This window comes from Melospiza melodia, chromosome 3, assembly GCF_035770615.1.
Source record: "Melospiza melodia melodia isolate bMelMel2 chromosome 3, bMelMel2.pri, whole genome shotgun sequence".
NCBI lineage: Eukaryota > Metazoa > Chordata > Aves > Passeriformes > Passerellidae > Melospiza > Melospiza melodia.
Genome location: NC_086196.1, coordinates 67,914,704 through 67,932,334, shown reverse-complemented (window position 1 = coordinate 67,932,334; position 17,631 = coordinate 67,914,704). Strand labels below are relative to the sequence as shown.

Genomic DNA, 17,631 nt, shown 5'->3' with positions numbered 1-17,631 from the left:
CTCTGAAATACGCGTTTCTTGTCATTCAACGTATAGGAATTAATAAAAGATTTGAAAGAACATTTTTTTCTGAACGATGGCCGAAAAATAAAACATTAAAAAGGAAATCCACCTTTAAAAAACGGTCCGGTGTAGTCCATAGGGCAAGGTATTCTTCATTGAAGAGGTTTCGGTAGTGCTTGTAAAAAAAAAAAAAAGCATAGGTAATTTTTTTGGTGGGTAGGTTGCTTGTTTTGTTGCTGTTACTGTCGTAATATCTTGATGTAGGGAGGGGACTAGGATATTTTCAAGTTTTTATTGCTCTTTTATGTCTAAGGAGAAGCTCCTTTTTCCAAATTACTTAATTTGACAGCTCCACCTTAATATATTTTTTAAAGTTTTGTTTTGGTGCTGTTTTTAGGACGAGCACTTCAAATACCTTTTTTTTCCAAAATCACCTTTTTTTTTAATATTTCTGTATGATTGCTCAGAGCTCATGAGACTTCAGCTTAATACCAACATCACCTGTACCTGGGAAGAGGAAGGTGTGCTGCCAAGCCAGCTTATCCTGTGCCCGCTAAGGAGTGTGGAATGCTTGTGTAATTCTTGGATTTCTGTTTTTTCTCACATCAGAGGTCAGCTTCCCCGTTCTCATTGCTCATTCCTGATAGAAGTGGGAGATTTTTTAAAATTCAGAAATAATCTTAAGATGTTTTTAATTATTTAAATGTTTAAATTTTTTTTGCCTGTTGAAGGGTTTTAAACAACATTTCTGTGAAATACACTTACTGCTTGGAATATACAAAAAAATTGTCTGGATATAAACTGTCTTTTTAAAAGACTTTCCTGGGGACTTGTTGGCATTTTAGCTTTGAATAAAACACCAGCTATGAAACTTATTTACAGAGATTTTGAATGTAGAATACAGTATTTGTTCACATATTTCAGAACTCTTATATCATTAAATTCACTGCTTCTTGAAGTGATTATCTTCATTAACAGGAATCTTGGGATCAAGGTGGTGAATTATTTTTTTAATGGTGGCATATCTATAAATAATAAAATTTCTCTCTTATGCCTTGAATGTCTGGGAGACTGTGTTTGATTTTCTTCATTAATTTGTGAAAATAGTGAAGAAATGGCAGAAACAGGATAAAAATGACCATTTTATATTCTCTCAGGGCCTAGTACTTGCCAAATGACTATATATAATCTGCACAGCTGCCTGCTTGCATTAAAGCACACCATATTCTCATCTTGCATTGAGATCTTGGTTGGTTACTACTTAAATATTCCAGATCTGTTCTTTTTAGATGTGTTTTTGTCTCTCCGAGCTTAAAAGTTTGTGGCTGTTGTTGCAAGCAGCACTTTGCTTTGGGTGTCACTTGTTTACACTGCTGGAGGAATGCAGAGCTCGCTCACCATGTTGATACAGTAGCCTGGTAGTGCTTCCATTGATACCCCTTGGCTTACTCACTGGTGTGTGCTTGTTTTGGGCATACTTGGAGTGCTTGCTTTGTGTGCAGTACCTGTATCCTGGGGTTGAGAATGCTCTGACTAAATGTGTGGGCTCAGCTGCAGAGATGGTTGTACTGTAGCTAAGTATTTACATCACTTTATGAATGTGCAGCTTTCCTGCCTCAGCTCCCTCACATGTCCTTTCCCAGTACAGTTGATGTATTTATTTTAGTTCTACTGAGAGGAAAGGCCCAAAGCTGTGCTAGTAAGAGCTGCATATCCAGTTTGCTCCAAGGTCCCTTTCTGTGTGCATGGAGTTTTCCAGCAGAGGGAAGCCCATGGCTGGAGCTGAAGAGCTCTAGGATACCTGGGTGTGGTGCCTGCTGCCTTTGCAGAGTTTTGCTGGTACACTTCACATGGTTTCCAGAGAAGTTGTAGCTGTATAGCTGCAGTCGGGTTTCACACTGAGGCTCTAATGGTCAATGATCGTGCCTCCTCATGCTGTATTAGGCTCGTGGTAAATTAATGGCTGCTGCTTTTTGGGGGAGGTGTAGCAGCCAGCGTCAGTGTGCCATTGCTGGCTGAGTACTGGCTGCAGAGCAGGCATAAGAGCCTCTTTGATAATGTAGTCACTGTTCAGAGAGTTGGCAGAATTCCTTGCAGTGCTTCTGCTGGAATAAGCTGCATCTGTACTTGAAAGGTTTTTTTTATTGCCATATAGACATGGGGATTGTCTACAAAAACAAGTGTGTTTTCCTTTCTTATGGTAGAGGAAAAGCAGTGACAATAATAAACTGTTCTAACATTCATTGTGACCTGCCACTGTTTTAATGTGAAAGAGTGAGCAGTTTTGGGAGGGCCCTTGTTAACACCACCATAAATGCATAAGCACGAATCTGAACTGAGGTTTTTTTCAGGTCATCACATAGTTAAATGAATATGTGTATTTTTTTTTCAAGTGTTAATTTGTTCCTGATTTCATAGTTGGAAAAAAACCCCAACTACTCTGTAATCTTTTGCTTTATTTGAGGCTTTAGACAAAATAAAGATTACCATCATTAACTAGCACAGAGAGACTATCAAGTTTCTTTTTTATTATTATTCTTTTATTTTCTTGCACTAGTTTAAAAATGTTCTAGGGCTAAGGGAATCCTTACCAAAAGAAATAGAAAGAAAGCAGGCAAAATCAGTGTAAAAACCTAACACAGTAACCTTTCTCTCATTGAAGGTATTGAGAAGGGGTGGTGAAATGGAAAGGGAAGGTCTGGAGAGGAGGATTTAACTTCATTGCAAGAGACTGATTGATTATTTTTGTAAGGTCTGATCTTATGCCTTGTCTCAGGTGGAACTTGTTTTACTGTGAACTTGATCCAAGCGTGGAGTTTCAAGACCTGGTGTTGGAGCTTGAATTTATTGAGATAAGTCAACTACAGAAGTTCTCTTGGCCCCACTGAAATAGGTGGTGAAATTTCTGTTGGCAGTTGGCAGTCAGCGAGGCATTGGCTTCAAGAAGGACAGTGTGGAGGATTTTCAGCTTGGATTTGGGGCGTTGATAAGGACTGCGCTGCTGAAGTAGTTACACATCTGTCAATTAATCCTATTCACTTCTCAGTAGTTTCCCCAAACATAATAACTGAAAGGAGTGTAAATGGCTGTTCAGCTAATTATTGGCAGTTGGTAGCAGACACTAACTAGCTCATCTGAACCATGCTTGTGCAAAGTTTGGTTTTTAAACTAGTATGGACTAGAGTGGCAATGAAAAGGTATATTAATTGGGCATTGGTTTATAAATGAACTGAGAAATGTTCATTCATAAAGAAGTTACGGGCCTGCAGAATATTTTTTCAACATCTCTGAAAACTATATCTCACAATAAGAAGTATGAAACTTGAGTATTCTCAAGTAGAAACAAGGTAAAAACCATCTGAGGGACTGACTGAACATTTCTTGGAGTATAGTTTTGCACAAAGAACATACGCTAGCAGTCTGCACTATAGCATACAGTAATTTGTAGAAATGCTTAAGGGCACCCCGTATCTTCTGGGCAGGTGAATGTTTCCTTCCTAAGGAACTGCTGAGATCCTGCCTCCTGTGTGTCTTGTAGGATAGAACTGGGACCTTTCAGAATGTTTTATGAATATTGAGATTCCTGAGGAATCGTGTGTGTGGTGGAGCAGCTTGGAGGACAGAGCCCACAACAGGCCATAGGGTAGTGATGAGCATAGTCACTGCTGGAGGAAAGTCTGAGCCCAGCCTTTAGCCTGGGAGATCCCAGGGATAAGGCAGCAGCCTGACCTTCAGGCTGAGGTTACTCTGGATTTTCTCTATGTGATTTAAAAAGAAATCTTATTTCCTGATAAAAGTCTTGTTAAGGTTTTGATATTGCCAAGAGCAGCCGTGGATGCAGTAGAAAAAAAATTGTATTGAATAAATCAGAAATGGTGTGCTGAACATGGGTATCTCAGGGAAATGACTGGAGACAGCCACACAGGGTGTTCACTTGTGTACCCGGAGTGTTGCCTGTAGCTGGATTAGCCATTACTATCATCCATACTGTTAATTGAAAGGCACATTTCCTTTCTTTCCCCTAACATACTAAAATGTCACTGTAGTTCTTGGAAGTTTGCTAAGTTACCACATTTGGCAAACTCAAATCTTTTAATGGTGTACTAAAGGGGAATGTAGGAGTTGGATGAACAGCCTATTGTAGGTTGTCTGTGGTTTTTATTTACCCTTCTGTGTGTGGAGCTGGATGTGTAAGCACCTCTGCCAGATCTTAAAAACCATGAAGAGGCATAATGTTGTGCCTAGCAATTCCTGAGAGGAAGCACTTTTGTGTTTCTTTTCTTGTTGCTGTTTTTCTGATTCCTGAATTGTTTCTATTTTTTAGAGTAGTTTTTCTTAGAAAGGTTTTTCATCATTCTTTTGAATATTTAAAATTACCAACTTCTTCTCATACTTTGTTGCATACAGATGTCTGAAATGCTGATGATTAAATCAGTTCTACAGCTAATTTCAAGCGTTGCAAATTTATCTTAGAAGTACTATTCAGATTAAGATTCTTGGAATGAAAACTTATTTTTTAATATTAAGAAGGTAATGCTTGCATAATACACTGTATTACTGGATTAGAATTCCAAATTTCTTAGTTTTTTAGCTGTATTTTAGAGCACAGTTCCTGGTAGATTTTGCAACAGTGTAGTAACTTTTGATTACTCTGGAAAAGAAATGTTTGTAAGTAGTAATTCCATATTGTAGGATATAAGTACAGCATACTTAGTTTATGAGTGAATAGTAAATCTTTGTGTTTCACAAAGTGCATTTTAAAAGGATTATTTTTCCTTAGTCCTGTTGTCTTGAAATGACCATGTTTGGATACTTATGACTTCCGAGTGAGGTTTTAATTTGCAATTAATTTTTCAATATTTACTTCTTTTCCATTGAGTACTTTTCATTGTTCTGCAGCACATAATTTTTTACAGTAATGGGAGGGAGAAGTGGAAATACCTCTTAATACCAATTTTTGTATTCTGTCCATGTAAAAATCAATTTCTTGAAAACGGAGGGCTTGACATGGTAAGCAGCTCTTAAGTTGATTATAAGATGGAGTTTTGGTTACTTACAAGAATCTGAAATTCACTTTGCAAGATACTAGATTGCTCAAAAGTAGTATTGATATGAAATTTAAGAATAAACGTTATGATGATAAGGATTTGAGTTTATACTTTTTTCTTACACTTCTGTGTTGCAGAGAATGCAAATGAGGTCTGGTTGTTCCTGTCTAGGAGTTTCCTTCACTGAATCCGAGGCTGCCTGTTGGATAGGAACCTGAGGGAGAACTGACAGGGTAAGGCAGGCAGTGGTAACAGCACCTTGGCAATCTGAAGTGCACACTAGGATGATACATTACCCAGGGGATGATGAAACAGCTCGGGGTTTTTCCCCGTAGTTCAGAAGCACACAGAGCAAAATATTAGCACTGTGGAAATTAATGAGGGTTTTGGTGGAAATCTGTGTGAGGGAAGGACTTAGTTTCTGGGTGTTTGGTCTCTGCAGTCAGTGTGGAGTCACTTAATGCTGCTGCAATCCTTTTATGTAATTTAGCAAGGGATGCATTGGGTTAAATAGAGTTATCTTACTCCGTGCTCAGAAAGGTTGTGAGGGATGAAAACGCCACGAATTTGATGTAGCACACTCAATTCACAGCAGTACCATTCTCTGCAGTGACTGTTGCAGTAACTGATTTGTTCTGGTTTTGTTCTTGTGCTGATTGTTTTTCCAGTGGCAATGCATTTCTTCAGGTATTCAATACTTGGGATTGTACATTAAAATTCTGAATGGAGAATGATATAGAGCAACAGAACAATTTAAAAGATCTTTTAGGACAGGTTCATTATAAAGCACAAGAGAGATCTTGTCAGAATTCCTGCTGACAGGATGTGTACAAAGGCATACTGAAGTTGTGAGGATCAGTGGGTGTATGTCATAACTCCAGCAGTAATTGCTTCAGGTGCTGGGGATGTTCCTGTGTGCAGTTTGATTATCTCCCATTATAAAGGTTTAGCTACAGCAGTCATTACCTTGCTCTAAAGCATCGATTTCCAAAGGTCACTGTTCACTCCAAGGAGTCATGCTGCCAATCAGGAATTGATCTCATGTATTTGCACAAAACTCTTGAGTCTAGATTTTTCCAACAGTTCTGCAGATAGATTTATTTATCTGTGCCTTATCAAGGTTTGATGTGGATTATATCACACTTTCTGGAAATTATTGTTCTAGATGTTGCTCTTCTAAGCTTTCCATTAGCTTGGGCTTTTTACAGGAAGTGAGAATAGGTTTATTGCTTTGTATCTGAAACAATCTGTTAAGGCTGTATGAAATTATAAGTGACTTTGAGAAAGAAGAATAATTCTATTGTTGCAAGCTGGAATATAACTTGAGTAAATTTAAAATCCAGTGTTTGCAGCTCTTAGAATATGGATAGTATCTGAAGAGTGTGTGAATAGTTGGACTGCTTCTGGGCAAATCTGGTTTTAATGGCACTGCAGGTTGTAGGCCCTGCATGTGTTACATGATACTGTGGATTGTGTAGCATGTTGGTTAAAAATTTAAGATGGTTACCTGGCCCTGCCCCCTGCTGTAAGCAGAACAAGCTTCACAGTTAGAGCAGGTTGGTCAGGGCCATTTGTGTTTTGAAAATTTCCAAAGAGGATGATTCCAACCCCTTGCTTGAACATTCTTGCTTGTGAATGTTTTTCCTTGCATCTGGTTGGGATTTTTTGTGTTCCATGTTTTGGCTCTTGCTTTGTGCCTTGCTGTGTGCTGATGAGAGGCAACCTGCTTGGCTCATCTTAGTCTCCCTTTTAGCAGGCTGCAGGTAGCACCTGGGTTTGCCTTCTGTTGTCCAGGCCTAAGAAAAGCAGTTCCTTCATGTGAGCACATGATTTTACTTGCACTCTGTCGGACTCCTTCACATTGTTTTGTATTCTTAAGAGCAGTGTCTGTGTGTGAAAGCCCAGCAGATTTCAGCTGGGAGCTCAGAGTGCTGCTGGAAAGGGAATAATCGCTCCCCTGGCCCACTGCTTGCACTGTGGTGATGTGTGCATTCAGTGTGTGCTCCAGCCCCACATGTGCTTTAAGCTGACTGAAGCACTGCTGCCTTCCCCTGTGTTTAACTCTCCACCTACCTCATTCCCTCTCCTGTGCTGGCACTAGTGCTGCTGTAGCCCTGTGGCAAGCCAGAGCCAATCAAGGAGCTCATCCTAAGTTGAAACAGATCAATATATTTTATCAGATCAGTTTTTGTTCCAGCTGACTCTTCAAAGCCTTGAGCTGACCCGGGGAAGGTGGATGAGAGGAGGGCAGGACTGCTCTATTCATCTTCTATTGCTCTTTGCTCTGTAGTAGGTCAGAGTGTTGAAATGAAGGCAGAGGCTTTAAGGCCAAGTAATAAGAGTCTCCCAGAGGATTGGCTTGCATAGCTGGGATTTCCTCGTCAGTTTTATTACTTTCAACTTCTCTTATGTTCCGTTCGGGAACGTGTGATAAAGGGCACTGTGGTTATTTCCCAGAAGGGCTAGGCAGGGCTTCTTGCACAAGTACATGTTATCCAAGTTGAAATAGATCCTGTATTCACCAGTGTGGTAGAAATATGAAATAAAATGGTAGGGGCTGTGCTAATACGCTACAGGGAATATCTGTGCTGGGTTGTGACTAATTAGTGAGGATTGCCCTTTGTAAATTAGTTGGATGCACCAGCAGGGCTGAATTTGGCCTACTTCTTATAAGCAGATTTTTTTTTGTGCCTTTTTTTTAGGACACTGTAGTATTGATAATTAGATATTTGCTAGGCTGCATTGTAACAGTGCTCCAGCAGTTTGTGTGACTCTTCCCAAAGTGTATTTTTCACAGCTTTCTCTAGTGTGGGCTCTTGGCAGGGCCCTGGATGCATTGATGGGTCCCAGTGGCCCAGCCAAGCCTCACCGAGAGCCTCCACTGGCTGAAGTCTCCAGAGACTGATTCAAATATAGAAGTGAGTCAATGTTTAAGGGTCTAGGCCAATGGTCTCCAGATGTTTGTGATTGCACACTCCTGTTGGCAAGATTTTTGAGCATGTGTCCCCAATATATTTATATTAATTTGCATACACAAGTGTATTTTTGTATATTACAACTTCATATACCAGTGAAATTTTAATAATTTCTTCTTGCACCCCACTGGATTTTCTTGCACACATCCTGCTTTGAAGACCACTGGTTCAGGCTTCATAACTCTTTAACTTCACTCATTGTAGCAGATTTTATTTTCAAATTCTCATGGCTTAATATGGTTTGTACCCACTTCATACATCACTCATCGCTGTGGCCCACTGTATGTTAACAAACAGTGAGGAGGACACAAAACTAGAAATGATAGTTGGCAAGAAAAGTGACAAACTTTTCTGTCATTTGTGCCATAGGAAAGGTTTTAGGAAAATTCCTCAGGACAGCCTTGCTTTTGTTAACACACTTTTAAATGATCATCTGTGTCAAGGTCACATGGTGCTCAAATTCCACTTTTCAAAGTAGACTGACTACTTTTGGGTGAATTTGGTTTTGGGCATGCAAGTACTCTGTCTGATTGTTTGCTGCTGCCTCTGTTGCTCTCCTGCAATTAACAGGGCACTAATCTTTTGGTAATCCTTGTTGAAAATAGGCATTAGTTAAAAAGATTTAAACCTGCAGTGTCCTGGTTTTGGCTGGAGCAAAGTTATTTTCTTCCTAGTGGCTGGAACAGTGCTGTGTTTTGGCTTTAGGTTGAGAATAACACACTGATGTTTTAGTTGTTGCAAAGCAGTGCTTGCACTAAGCCAAGGCCTTTTCAGCTTCTCATGCTGCCCTGCCTGTGTGGGGGCTGATTTGTGTTTGTAATAATAAATCCTGTGACCAGGACTGGAGGGGCCCTGCCTCCACCTGGGTGAAGGAAGGGGACTACCAGGTTTGACTAACCAGGTTTATTGGACTGTGGATTTGGCACATGGAAGCCACAGGACATACAGGACTCATTTTCACAGCAAACTCATGGACTCCTAGGCATAAAAGTTGGATATATCTTCTTCCCTATCATAAATCAGCCTCTGGGAAAATCCAACAACACAATGGACTGTTCAAGGCCACTCTGAGAGCAAGGGGTACTGGGACATACAGACATTGGGATAGGGGATCTGCTAAAAGGGCTGGCCCTGCCTAATCAAAACTTTAACATCCTGTAGAAGTAGATAAAGTTCCTTTAGTGCACACAGAAAATGGTGTTGTGCAAGGCAGTCTGGGTTTTTCCTGTCTCAGGTAAAGGTAGACCCACCCATGGGATTGGATTTGCTCAAGGACCTGGGTGCACTTAGTGGGTAATGCAGAGGGATGAAGTCTGGTGTGTACTCAAGGGGATTTGATTTTGGGGTAGAACAACCAATGAGGATGTTAAGTGCTGTATAATGCTGTATTTCATCACTGGTTGCTTTATGCCATGGCAATGGTATTGCTGTAAGATTCATGAAGAATGAGTGCTGATGAAACTGAGCAAAGTGCAGCAGCAATGATGGAACCAGACAAGCACAGCAGTGATGAACCAGATTTCAGCATGTAATCATCCCAACAGCATTTACCATCTCTGTCACTTTGAAGGAATGATAAGACAGATGGAGCCCAAAGTCCTGGACTAAATGAACTCAGTGGGCATCTTGGAGGGGTGGCCCATAGATTATGGGCCTGTATGCCTGCATATATGGCAAAAGGCAGGAAAGGTGGTTGTGATTTTGTGGGATGCATTGGAAAGTGTGGGACCGGGACATGATGACATTGGAATAGAATAAGGGGTGGATATTGTCTTGGTTTTGACTGGGGTAGAGTTACTTTTCTTTCTAGCAGCTGTGTTTTGGATTTAGGATGAGAATAAAGTTGATAACACACTGATGTTTTAGTTGTTGCTGAGCAGTGTTTGCACCAAGTCAGGGTCTTCTCAGCTTCTCACAGCACCCCACCAGTGAGGAGATTGGAGGTGTGAAAGAAGCTGGGAGGAAGATAGTCAGCAGATCAGACCCCAGCTGACCAAAGGGATGTCCCACACCATATGGCATCATGTGGAACAATAAAACTTTATCTGGGATAAACTTGTAGGAGTTTGCAGTATGTTGGCTAGATTTTTCTTGTATCACATTTAGCTAGTAAAGCCAAGTGTATGTTCAGTAGTGGGTATAATAGTGAAGATTATGTATTGCTGTTAGGATTTTCTGACACCAGTGTGTACATGCATTTTATTGTCCTTCTGATCATTCTATGCAAATTTTGAAGAATTCAGTGAATTTAACAAGTTTATCTTAATTTGTGTCAGTTGTTTTAATACCTCCAGAGTATTAATTGAAGAAAGCTCTGTGGTATCACTTCAGCTAATAGTGAACCCTTATTATGATAAAATCATGGATAATATTTGGTTATGTAAAGGAAAGACATTTTATGATGTTTAAATAATGCTGTCAGTATTTCCACAGACACATGGGTTGGGATATACAAAAGTAGGTTTGCAGTGTGAAAACAAGGGTAATTTTGTATAAAGTTTTGCTTTTGGTTAGCTAGGAGACTTTGGAACCTTGTTCTTGAGACATGGGTATGCTTTCAGCAGTTAGAGGAAATAACAGCTTTCTGTAAGTAGTACTATCACTACAGTTAAAACAGAATGCTAATTGCTTATTAATTTATTCTTAGTAGTACACATTTATATTTAAAGTTCCTGACATCATACTATGTCATGCCATTTGCTTAGCATTGAATTGCAATATCAGTGCTCAAGCTGGTGGCTCTATGCAAGAGTAAGCAGCTGGGTTGCTGAATCATGGGAGAAATTGCTTTTCTTAATGTGCATAGTCACCTCTTGAATGCTGATTTTTGTCAACATTGAGGTAGTTCTCTTTAATATACTTTGTTTTTCTGTCCTCCCTGAGAGATGATGCCGAATAATCCTCACACTGACATGCACTCCATTTCTGCTTCACCATCAGTGTAAGCTAAAGCACAGAGAGAGACAAAATCCAGATAAGGCTCTGCAGTATAGAGGACACAGTACCTCTGCTAGTGTACAATATAAGCTATTTTCAGAACCAGTAGAGTATAGAAAACCTTCAGGAAAGAGGTTACAGAATCACAGGACAGCCAAGGTGGGAATGAATATGTGGAGATCACGTTATCCCCTGTGCTGCTGAGAGCAGACTCAACCAGAGCAGGCTGCTCAGGGTCAGAGCACGCAGGTCAAGGCTGTGGTCCAGCTGTGTCCTGGGTATCTCCAAGGATGGAGACTCCATTACCTTGCTGAAAAACTTGTGCCAATATTTGGCTACCCTCAGAGTTTTAAAAAAGTTTTTTCTTTTGTCTACATGGACTTTTTGGTTTATTTTGTTTTGATTTGTGCCCTTTGCCTCTTGTTCATTGCCTGGGTATCACTGAGAAATATTTGTCTCCATATTCTTAACACTCCCCCACCAGCTATTTATGTACAAGATAAGGATTCCCCCATGGTTTTTTGTTCCTCAGGCAGAACAGTCCTGGTGCTCTCAGTCTCTTGTATAGCAGGTGCTTCAGTCCCTTCAGTGTTTAATCATTATGGAGATCAGGATGAGGAATGACTCATGTGGATCTGGTCAGGGACAGTAAGTTTCTATTTGTCAAGAAATAAGAAAGAGAGCAGAACGAATTAAAGCCAAAACTGTGTTATAACATTTGAGTGATAAGTATGACAGCACAACTTTTAAGGGAATTTGAGAAAGAAACAAGCATGGAATGCCATGATCAACTTGATGTGAGTAGAAAATATGCTAAATATGAGATTGGATAACTTAAAGAAAGCTGGGGTACCAAGAAGTTTTGGTAACAATAACATCAGTTGGTATTTGAACTGGTGGATTAGATGGGATCCTCACAGTTATGGGCAAGGGGGGTGATAGTCTGGGATGAATAGGAGAGCCCAGAATATGCAAACAGAAGCTTTGAAGGAGCAGCAGTTGGAGGGGAGAGTGAGTGTGAGACTTTGTGGTGCAGCAGTCCCTGATGGAGTGGGCAGTGTGTGAGGAGTTGGTGGTTGTGACACTGTGAGGCTTAAAGTGCTCTGCATTTGGTAGTTGCCCTCAGGTTGGGCAGGGCACATGAATTCCCTCCCTACCCATTGTTAAAGGGGCTGTCAGAACTCTGTACTGTTAAACTCGAGTTTAAGTGCTCTCCTGAATATTGCTGAGGAGAAACTGGAAGTGGCCACACTGACGCTTAGCTTTTGCTAAGAAAGGTCTGTTAGAAAACAGTGTTTGTTTTAATGCTTAGTCATGTTTTGGCTATGGTTTTGATTCTAGACTGTAGCAGCATCCTTGTGACATTGACCTAAGTTTGTTTACCTTTTGGCTGCTCAAATTAATGACTACAGCCACTAATTTGTAACAGTTTTTGTAGGCTCTGTAGTGCTTAGTTATTCCCTCTCTGGGATTAGCTGGGAATAAATTCCTATAGAAGCATTTTAATTGGAGTCTTAGATTGCATTCAGTGTTGATATTTTTACTTCTTTAAGTTGTAGAAGTTATTTTTAATCAGTTTGGTTAATCATTTGTCTTTCTCTGATTTCAAATTCTAAAAACCCCCTGGATGGTAAAACATTGCATTTTGTAAATCTTTGCATGTAACTGAATTTGATTTTGATATAAATCAGCAGACATCGGTAGTACTTAAAAACTTTCTCAATAGTAGACAACTGTCAACTTCTTAAATGGTTTAATAAAAATACTGAGATATTCCAAATTGGTTTTGTTGTTGAAAACAAACTTTTGTGTGATACATATCAAGTATCCACCTTCTCCTTTATTCTAGTTGTCATGGATGATGATGATGATGAATCCTGTCTCCTTGATCTTATTGGGTAAGTTTTCCACAAGAGTTGTTGCAGAAAAGTTGGGAATCATAATTTTGCAAAATCATCTTCTAGAAGGTGATTCTGTCTTGGTATTGTCTAAAGATGAGGTGACTTGCAGTGAAATGAGCCGACATGCTTCATGTCTTCCACGTGGAGATGTGTGGAGTGCAAAGCCTTTAATACCAGTGGATGCTAGCTGACAGTCCACTTGCTGACATTCTTCTCAGGAGAGACTAAGGAATGTGTGTTCTTGGAGAATGGATTATCTTCTCAGGTAGTGCTAATACCAGATCAGTGTTGATGCATGTTACTGCTACTGCAAACTTCATAGCAAGTAACTTTTTTTAAACAAATCCCCAAAGATGTTAATTTTTTTGAGTCATGGGACTAGATAATTTTTTAATACTAGGCTTGTATTTTAAGGGAAGAGTAAAGTTATTTTTTCCTGAATTTGGAATACTTAAATATTTCATTTCTACTAGCAATACACATTGGCATCTAAATGTTAGGAAAAAAGAATAGCACTCTGTACTGTTTCCTCTTTACAACAAAGAATTTACCAGCATTTTGGTCAAAGATGGTTGATTTTAATAGAATCAGGGACTTTGAATGGACATACGTGTTGTTGGTGGGTTTTTTGTGGCCCCCTCCCCTTATTTCCATAACAGATTTATAGATTACATGGTTCTATGTGGCAATCTCCAAAAGTAATTGGGATAGCTGAAGCTTGAACAAGTTTTGTGTGGATTGTATATGTGACAAGTTGCCTTCCTTTGGCTATCATTTGTGTCAGTATTCAGGAACAGATAATATGCTATAAATGCATATAAAACACAAGAAGAGAATTGAACTTTTCATGCCCAATACTTTGTTCAAACTCTGCTAGACATTAGACCAATATCAATCCCATAGCTCCTGCTAAACAATCATTCCCAGTTCACACGAGAATTTTTTACTAAGTGTAGGAAATAATTAGGCTTTTTACCTTTCTTACACACCTGAAAACTTGCAGTGAAACCAGTGAGAGCTGTAACTTCAGAAAGACCAAAACAGCCTCAGAGTGGCTGCTGTAGTTTGAGGGTTGCTCTGGATGCAGTAGCAGAAGCAGTGCCAGTGAAGGCTCAGTTACATTCTGGGGGGTAACTGTTGTGAGAGGTTACTGATTGTGGCCATGTGAAAACACTTCCTGCTTGGAACATGAGCATAAAGATGATCATGGGACAATTAAGTGCTCTGTCATGAGCTTGAATCATGAGGATCCTGCTACAAGATCACAGGTGGTCCAGAAAATGAAGTGCTCTGTATACAGATGAGTGTTTTTGTGAAAATTACAGTGTTCTTGCTGCTCCTGGCAGCAATTATTGTCTTAAGCATCTAGAAGAATACTTTTTTTTTTTTTTTAATCTGATCTGTGATTTGCTAAGTGCCATTTAAAATTCCTTCCTTACTAAAGACAATATTTAAGGTTATGAAGTGTTCTTAATTTTTAATTGCATTTTGCACGATTGGAGGACAGTGAGGGTGATTAGTATTAATGGCCTGGTTATTTTACTGGTAAAACTCATGAGCATAATACAACCCTATATGAGATCATAAGTTCTGTGCTCCTTAATTTTTGAAATTCTGTGAAATCTACTATGAAAATGACATTTGTTTCAAAATATATGTAACCACTTCAATATTGTAAGCATAATAGTACAATAAAGTTCCTGCCAAGTACTGTCATGTCTTTTGTAAACCCATGAACACAGGTTTTTTTTTCAGAAAAAAAGGGAGTAGAGGTGTGTTTGTCCTTCTAGGAGAGTAGTTGTGAGCTTGAAAGATCTTTGACTTTATGCATCTTTATTTTCTAGGACCATCAAGCAAGAAGGAGACATTTTTAGTTAGTGCTTTTTTACATGATAATCTTCTGCTTCTAAAAAATGTTTCATTATTACTTGTTAATCAATGAACATGTTTTAAAAATCAGAGAAACCCATGTCAATTTACTCCTTATGCTAAGGGAAATGCTGTATAATTATTGCATTATAATAATCCCATGTAACACGGCCTTGTATTCTTTTTACTTGGTCTATGCATACAGCTAAATTAATGTATTTGTATTTGTTTGAATTTCTGACACTCATTCTGTCCAACTACATTTTTAATGTGAGTTTTGTTTAGTGGTAGTGCTAAGTTAATTAAATACACTGAAATTCATAATATTTAGTCAATTATTTCTATTTCTATGGTTGGTTTCACTTGGAAAAGGTGCCACTTTTTCTTCATAAGGGGACTGTTACTCTGGCAATCATAAATTTTTATTAACTTGTGTCAAAGGTGACAGAAAACCCATCAAAGAATCAGGTTTGTAAATACCCTACTAGATGCTAGCTAAACAAGGCATTACAGTTTAGCTGTAGAAGAGGTGGTACCTGTTTTAGTTCTCACATTATTTGGTGGTAGTATATTCCTTAGTTTTTGTACTGTGTGCTGTCGTAAAATACCATGTTTTTCAAGAGAATATGAGTATCACCCTCATAAAGGGAAATCTAGTAGAGTGCAGCTAAAATTTTGTGATCAACATAGTTTATTTGCTTGAAATGCCTTGTTACAATGGCAGCATAAATGATCAGCATCTGGAGGTTGTGCTGATACAGAAACACAGAGCCCCAGATGATACAAACTTTCAGCTTTGCATTGGATTCAATGAAAGATGTGTTTTTACTAGAACCCTGATTTACATGAGTACAGGATGTGGCTTAATTAAATTAGCCTCATTAGTAAAAAGGACTTTCAAAAAGTGTTAATGTCTTTATTTTTTTCCCCCCTTCAGGGACCCACAAGCGCTGAATTATTTTCTACATGGACCTAGTAGTAAATCTGTAAGTACATTGCTGTGTATTAGACATAGATAAACTTAATTGACTGTATCAGTTCTAAACATTATTTTTGTCTTTTACCAGAGCAATGAAGACTTGACTAATGCAGAATATTCTGTAGCCAACTCAAATTCAATTTTCGCCAACTCCAATGTAAGTGCTCAGGAGATAAGTGACATTAGTATTGAGATTGCATGCTTTGTATGGCTTTGCTTGGCTTCATAAAACTGAATGAAGTAGATGTGGGTTTCAGCTTTTTCATGTGAAAGCTCTGAATACTGACATAGAACCTATCTTGTGCTGTTAATATTTTAAGTATTTCAGTGGGGAATTAATTGAAAAATACTGCACTGTTTGGATGTGTTTTGTAAATATGTAAAGCAACTTGCTGAGCAGTGAAAATGCTCTCTGGTGTAATTCTTCAGTAAACTGCATTTGTGGCTTTAGTGAATGTAGGAGTAGTAGTGCTCAAAGATAGACCTTGAAAGTTAGTCATTCATATGCTCTCTGTGTATGTTAGAATCCCTTTTGTTTCTTAGTTTATGCAGATTCTGAGCTGACAGGTTTTCTTTAAATTAATGAGTGAGTTGGTTTTTGGTTTTTTTTTTTTTGCTTTTTGTATTTTTTTTTTTTTTAGACTCAGGAGGTAACTTTGGATGTGTCCTTCCTGTAACTTCAGTGTTAGGAAGTTGCTTTAAATTCATTAGGTGTTGCAAGAGGTCTTCAGTGTTCCTTCTTGCCGGGAATGTTGTGCAGCCCTGGACCACGTTTCACACAATGAGGTTGTGGAATCCCAGTCCTTGGTGATAAATTCAAGGCTCTAGTGTGGGTGGGAGTCATGCTTTGATTGAACATTGGACTGGAGGACTTAAGAGATCCCTTCAGATTCACATTTCTTTGGTTTCATTTGTGTGTTTTTAAAAACAACTGAATTGTTAATCCCACAATTAAGTTATTTGAATACACAGAATAGGATTTTCTTGGTAATTCCTCTTTCTGTGGTACTGTTACCTTATCTGTTTACCTCATTTTCATAACAGATACATGGATACACTTGTAGACTTAAATAATTGGCATGGAGAAATTCTGAAAACTGTTGATCTGTGTGTGGAGAAGTAGTGACTTTCCTGTAGGCACAGTAGTGTAAGACAAGCTGGTTGAGATAATGGTGAGGGAGTAGGGTACCCAGAGGAACAGGGCATGCCCAATTTTCAGCTGATGGGGATCAGTGGCTTTCACTTGGTACCAGGCTGTGGCCATTAGCAGACTGTCTGTATGTAGCACTGGCAGAGGTGGGGTTTCTTACTTATCCTAAGAAAAAAACTGGTTTGGGGGGAAAAAGGGTGACATGACATGCATTTGTCATAGCCTAGACTTCCTAGTTGTTCCTTGTAGGCATCCTTCTGATGAGCATGACTAGGTGGGCAGGAGTCAGGTGTTTCAGGTGTATTTTCAGAAAGTGAGTTTCCTTGAGTAATTTTGAGGGGCAGTGGGAGATTCTGGACAAGGTGGGAGTAGCAGTTGGAAGCAGTAAAATACTTGGTGAAAGCTAAGAGCTTTCTGGTGTGTGAAATTTGGGGTAAGTAATCTAGAAGGCAGGTGATCAGAGGAGTGGGGATTCCTAGTACATGTTCCTTGGATGACATACAGCATGCTCTGTCCTCATCCTTTTATATCTCACAAGGAGCACCAATGCCATCTTGTCTTCCCTCCTGTGAGAGCCCTGTGCTGATGTCGGTGAAGAATGACTTGATTACAAATACAGATTCTTACAGTTCATTGGGAAGGACCAAGTGTTACCATAAACAGATGGTTTCATAGTCCATGCTTATAAAATGGGACACCTGAAAAGTTAGATGCTTCTGAGGCTTTTGCCATTAAAGTTTTTGCAGATACTGAAAGTTCTGTCTTTGTA

At 39.2% G+C, this 17,631-nt stretch overlaps 1 protein-coding gene across 7 annotated transcripts in view; it reads left to right on the top strand.

Moving 5' to 3' along the window:
• The window catches only part of BICRAL (BICRA like chromatin remodeling complex associated protein), a 43,500-nt gene that overhangs the window by 11,995 nt on the left and 13,874 nt on the right, over window positions 1–17,631 (top strand). For 4 of the 7 annotated variants that reach the window (XM_063152110.1, XM_063152111.1, XM_063152106.1 and 1 more), the window contains exons 2-4: window positions 12,813–12,861; window positions 15,671–15,719; window positions 15,801–15,869. In XM_063152110.1, coding sequence (XP_063008180.1) covers window positions 12,818–12,861; window positions 15,671–15,719; window positions 15,801–15,869 — 162 coding nt within the window. In that variant the 5' untranslated portion in view covers window positions 12,813–12,817. Of the gene's footprint in view, window positions 1–5,188; window positions 5,285–11,794; window positions 12,241–12,812; window positions 12,862–15,670; window positions 15,720–15,800; window positions 15,870–17,631 lie in introns of those variants that run through there. The other 3 variants (XM_063152107.1, XM_063152108.1, XM_063152112.1) reach the window with 2 other exon arrangements.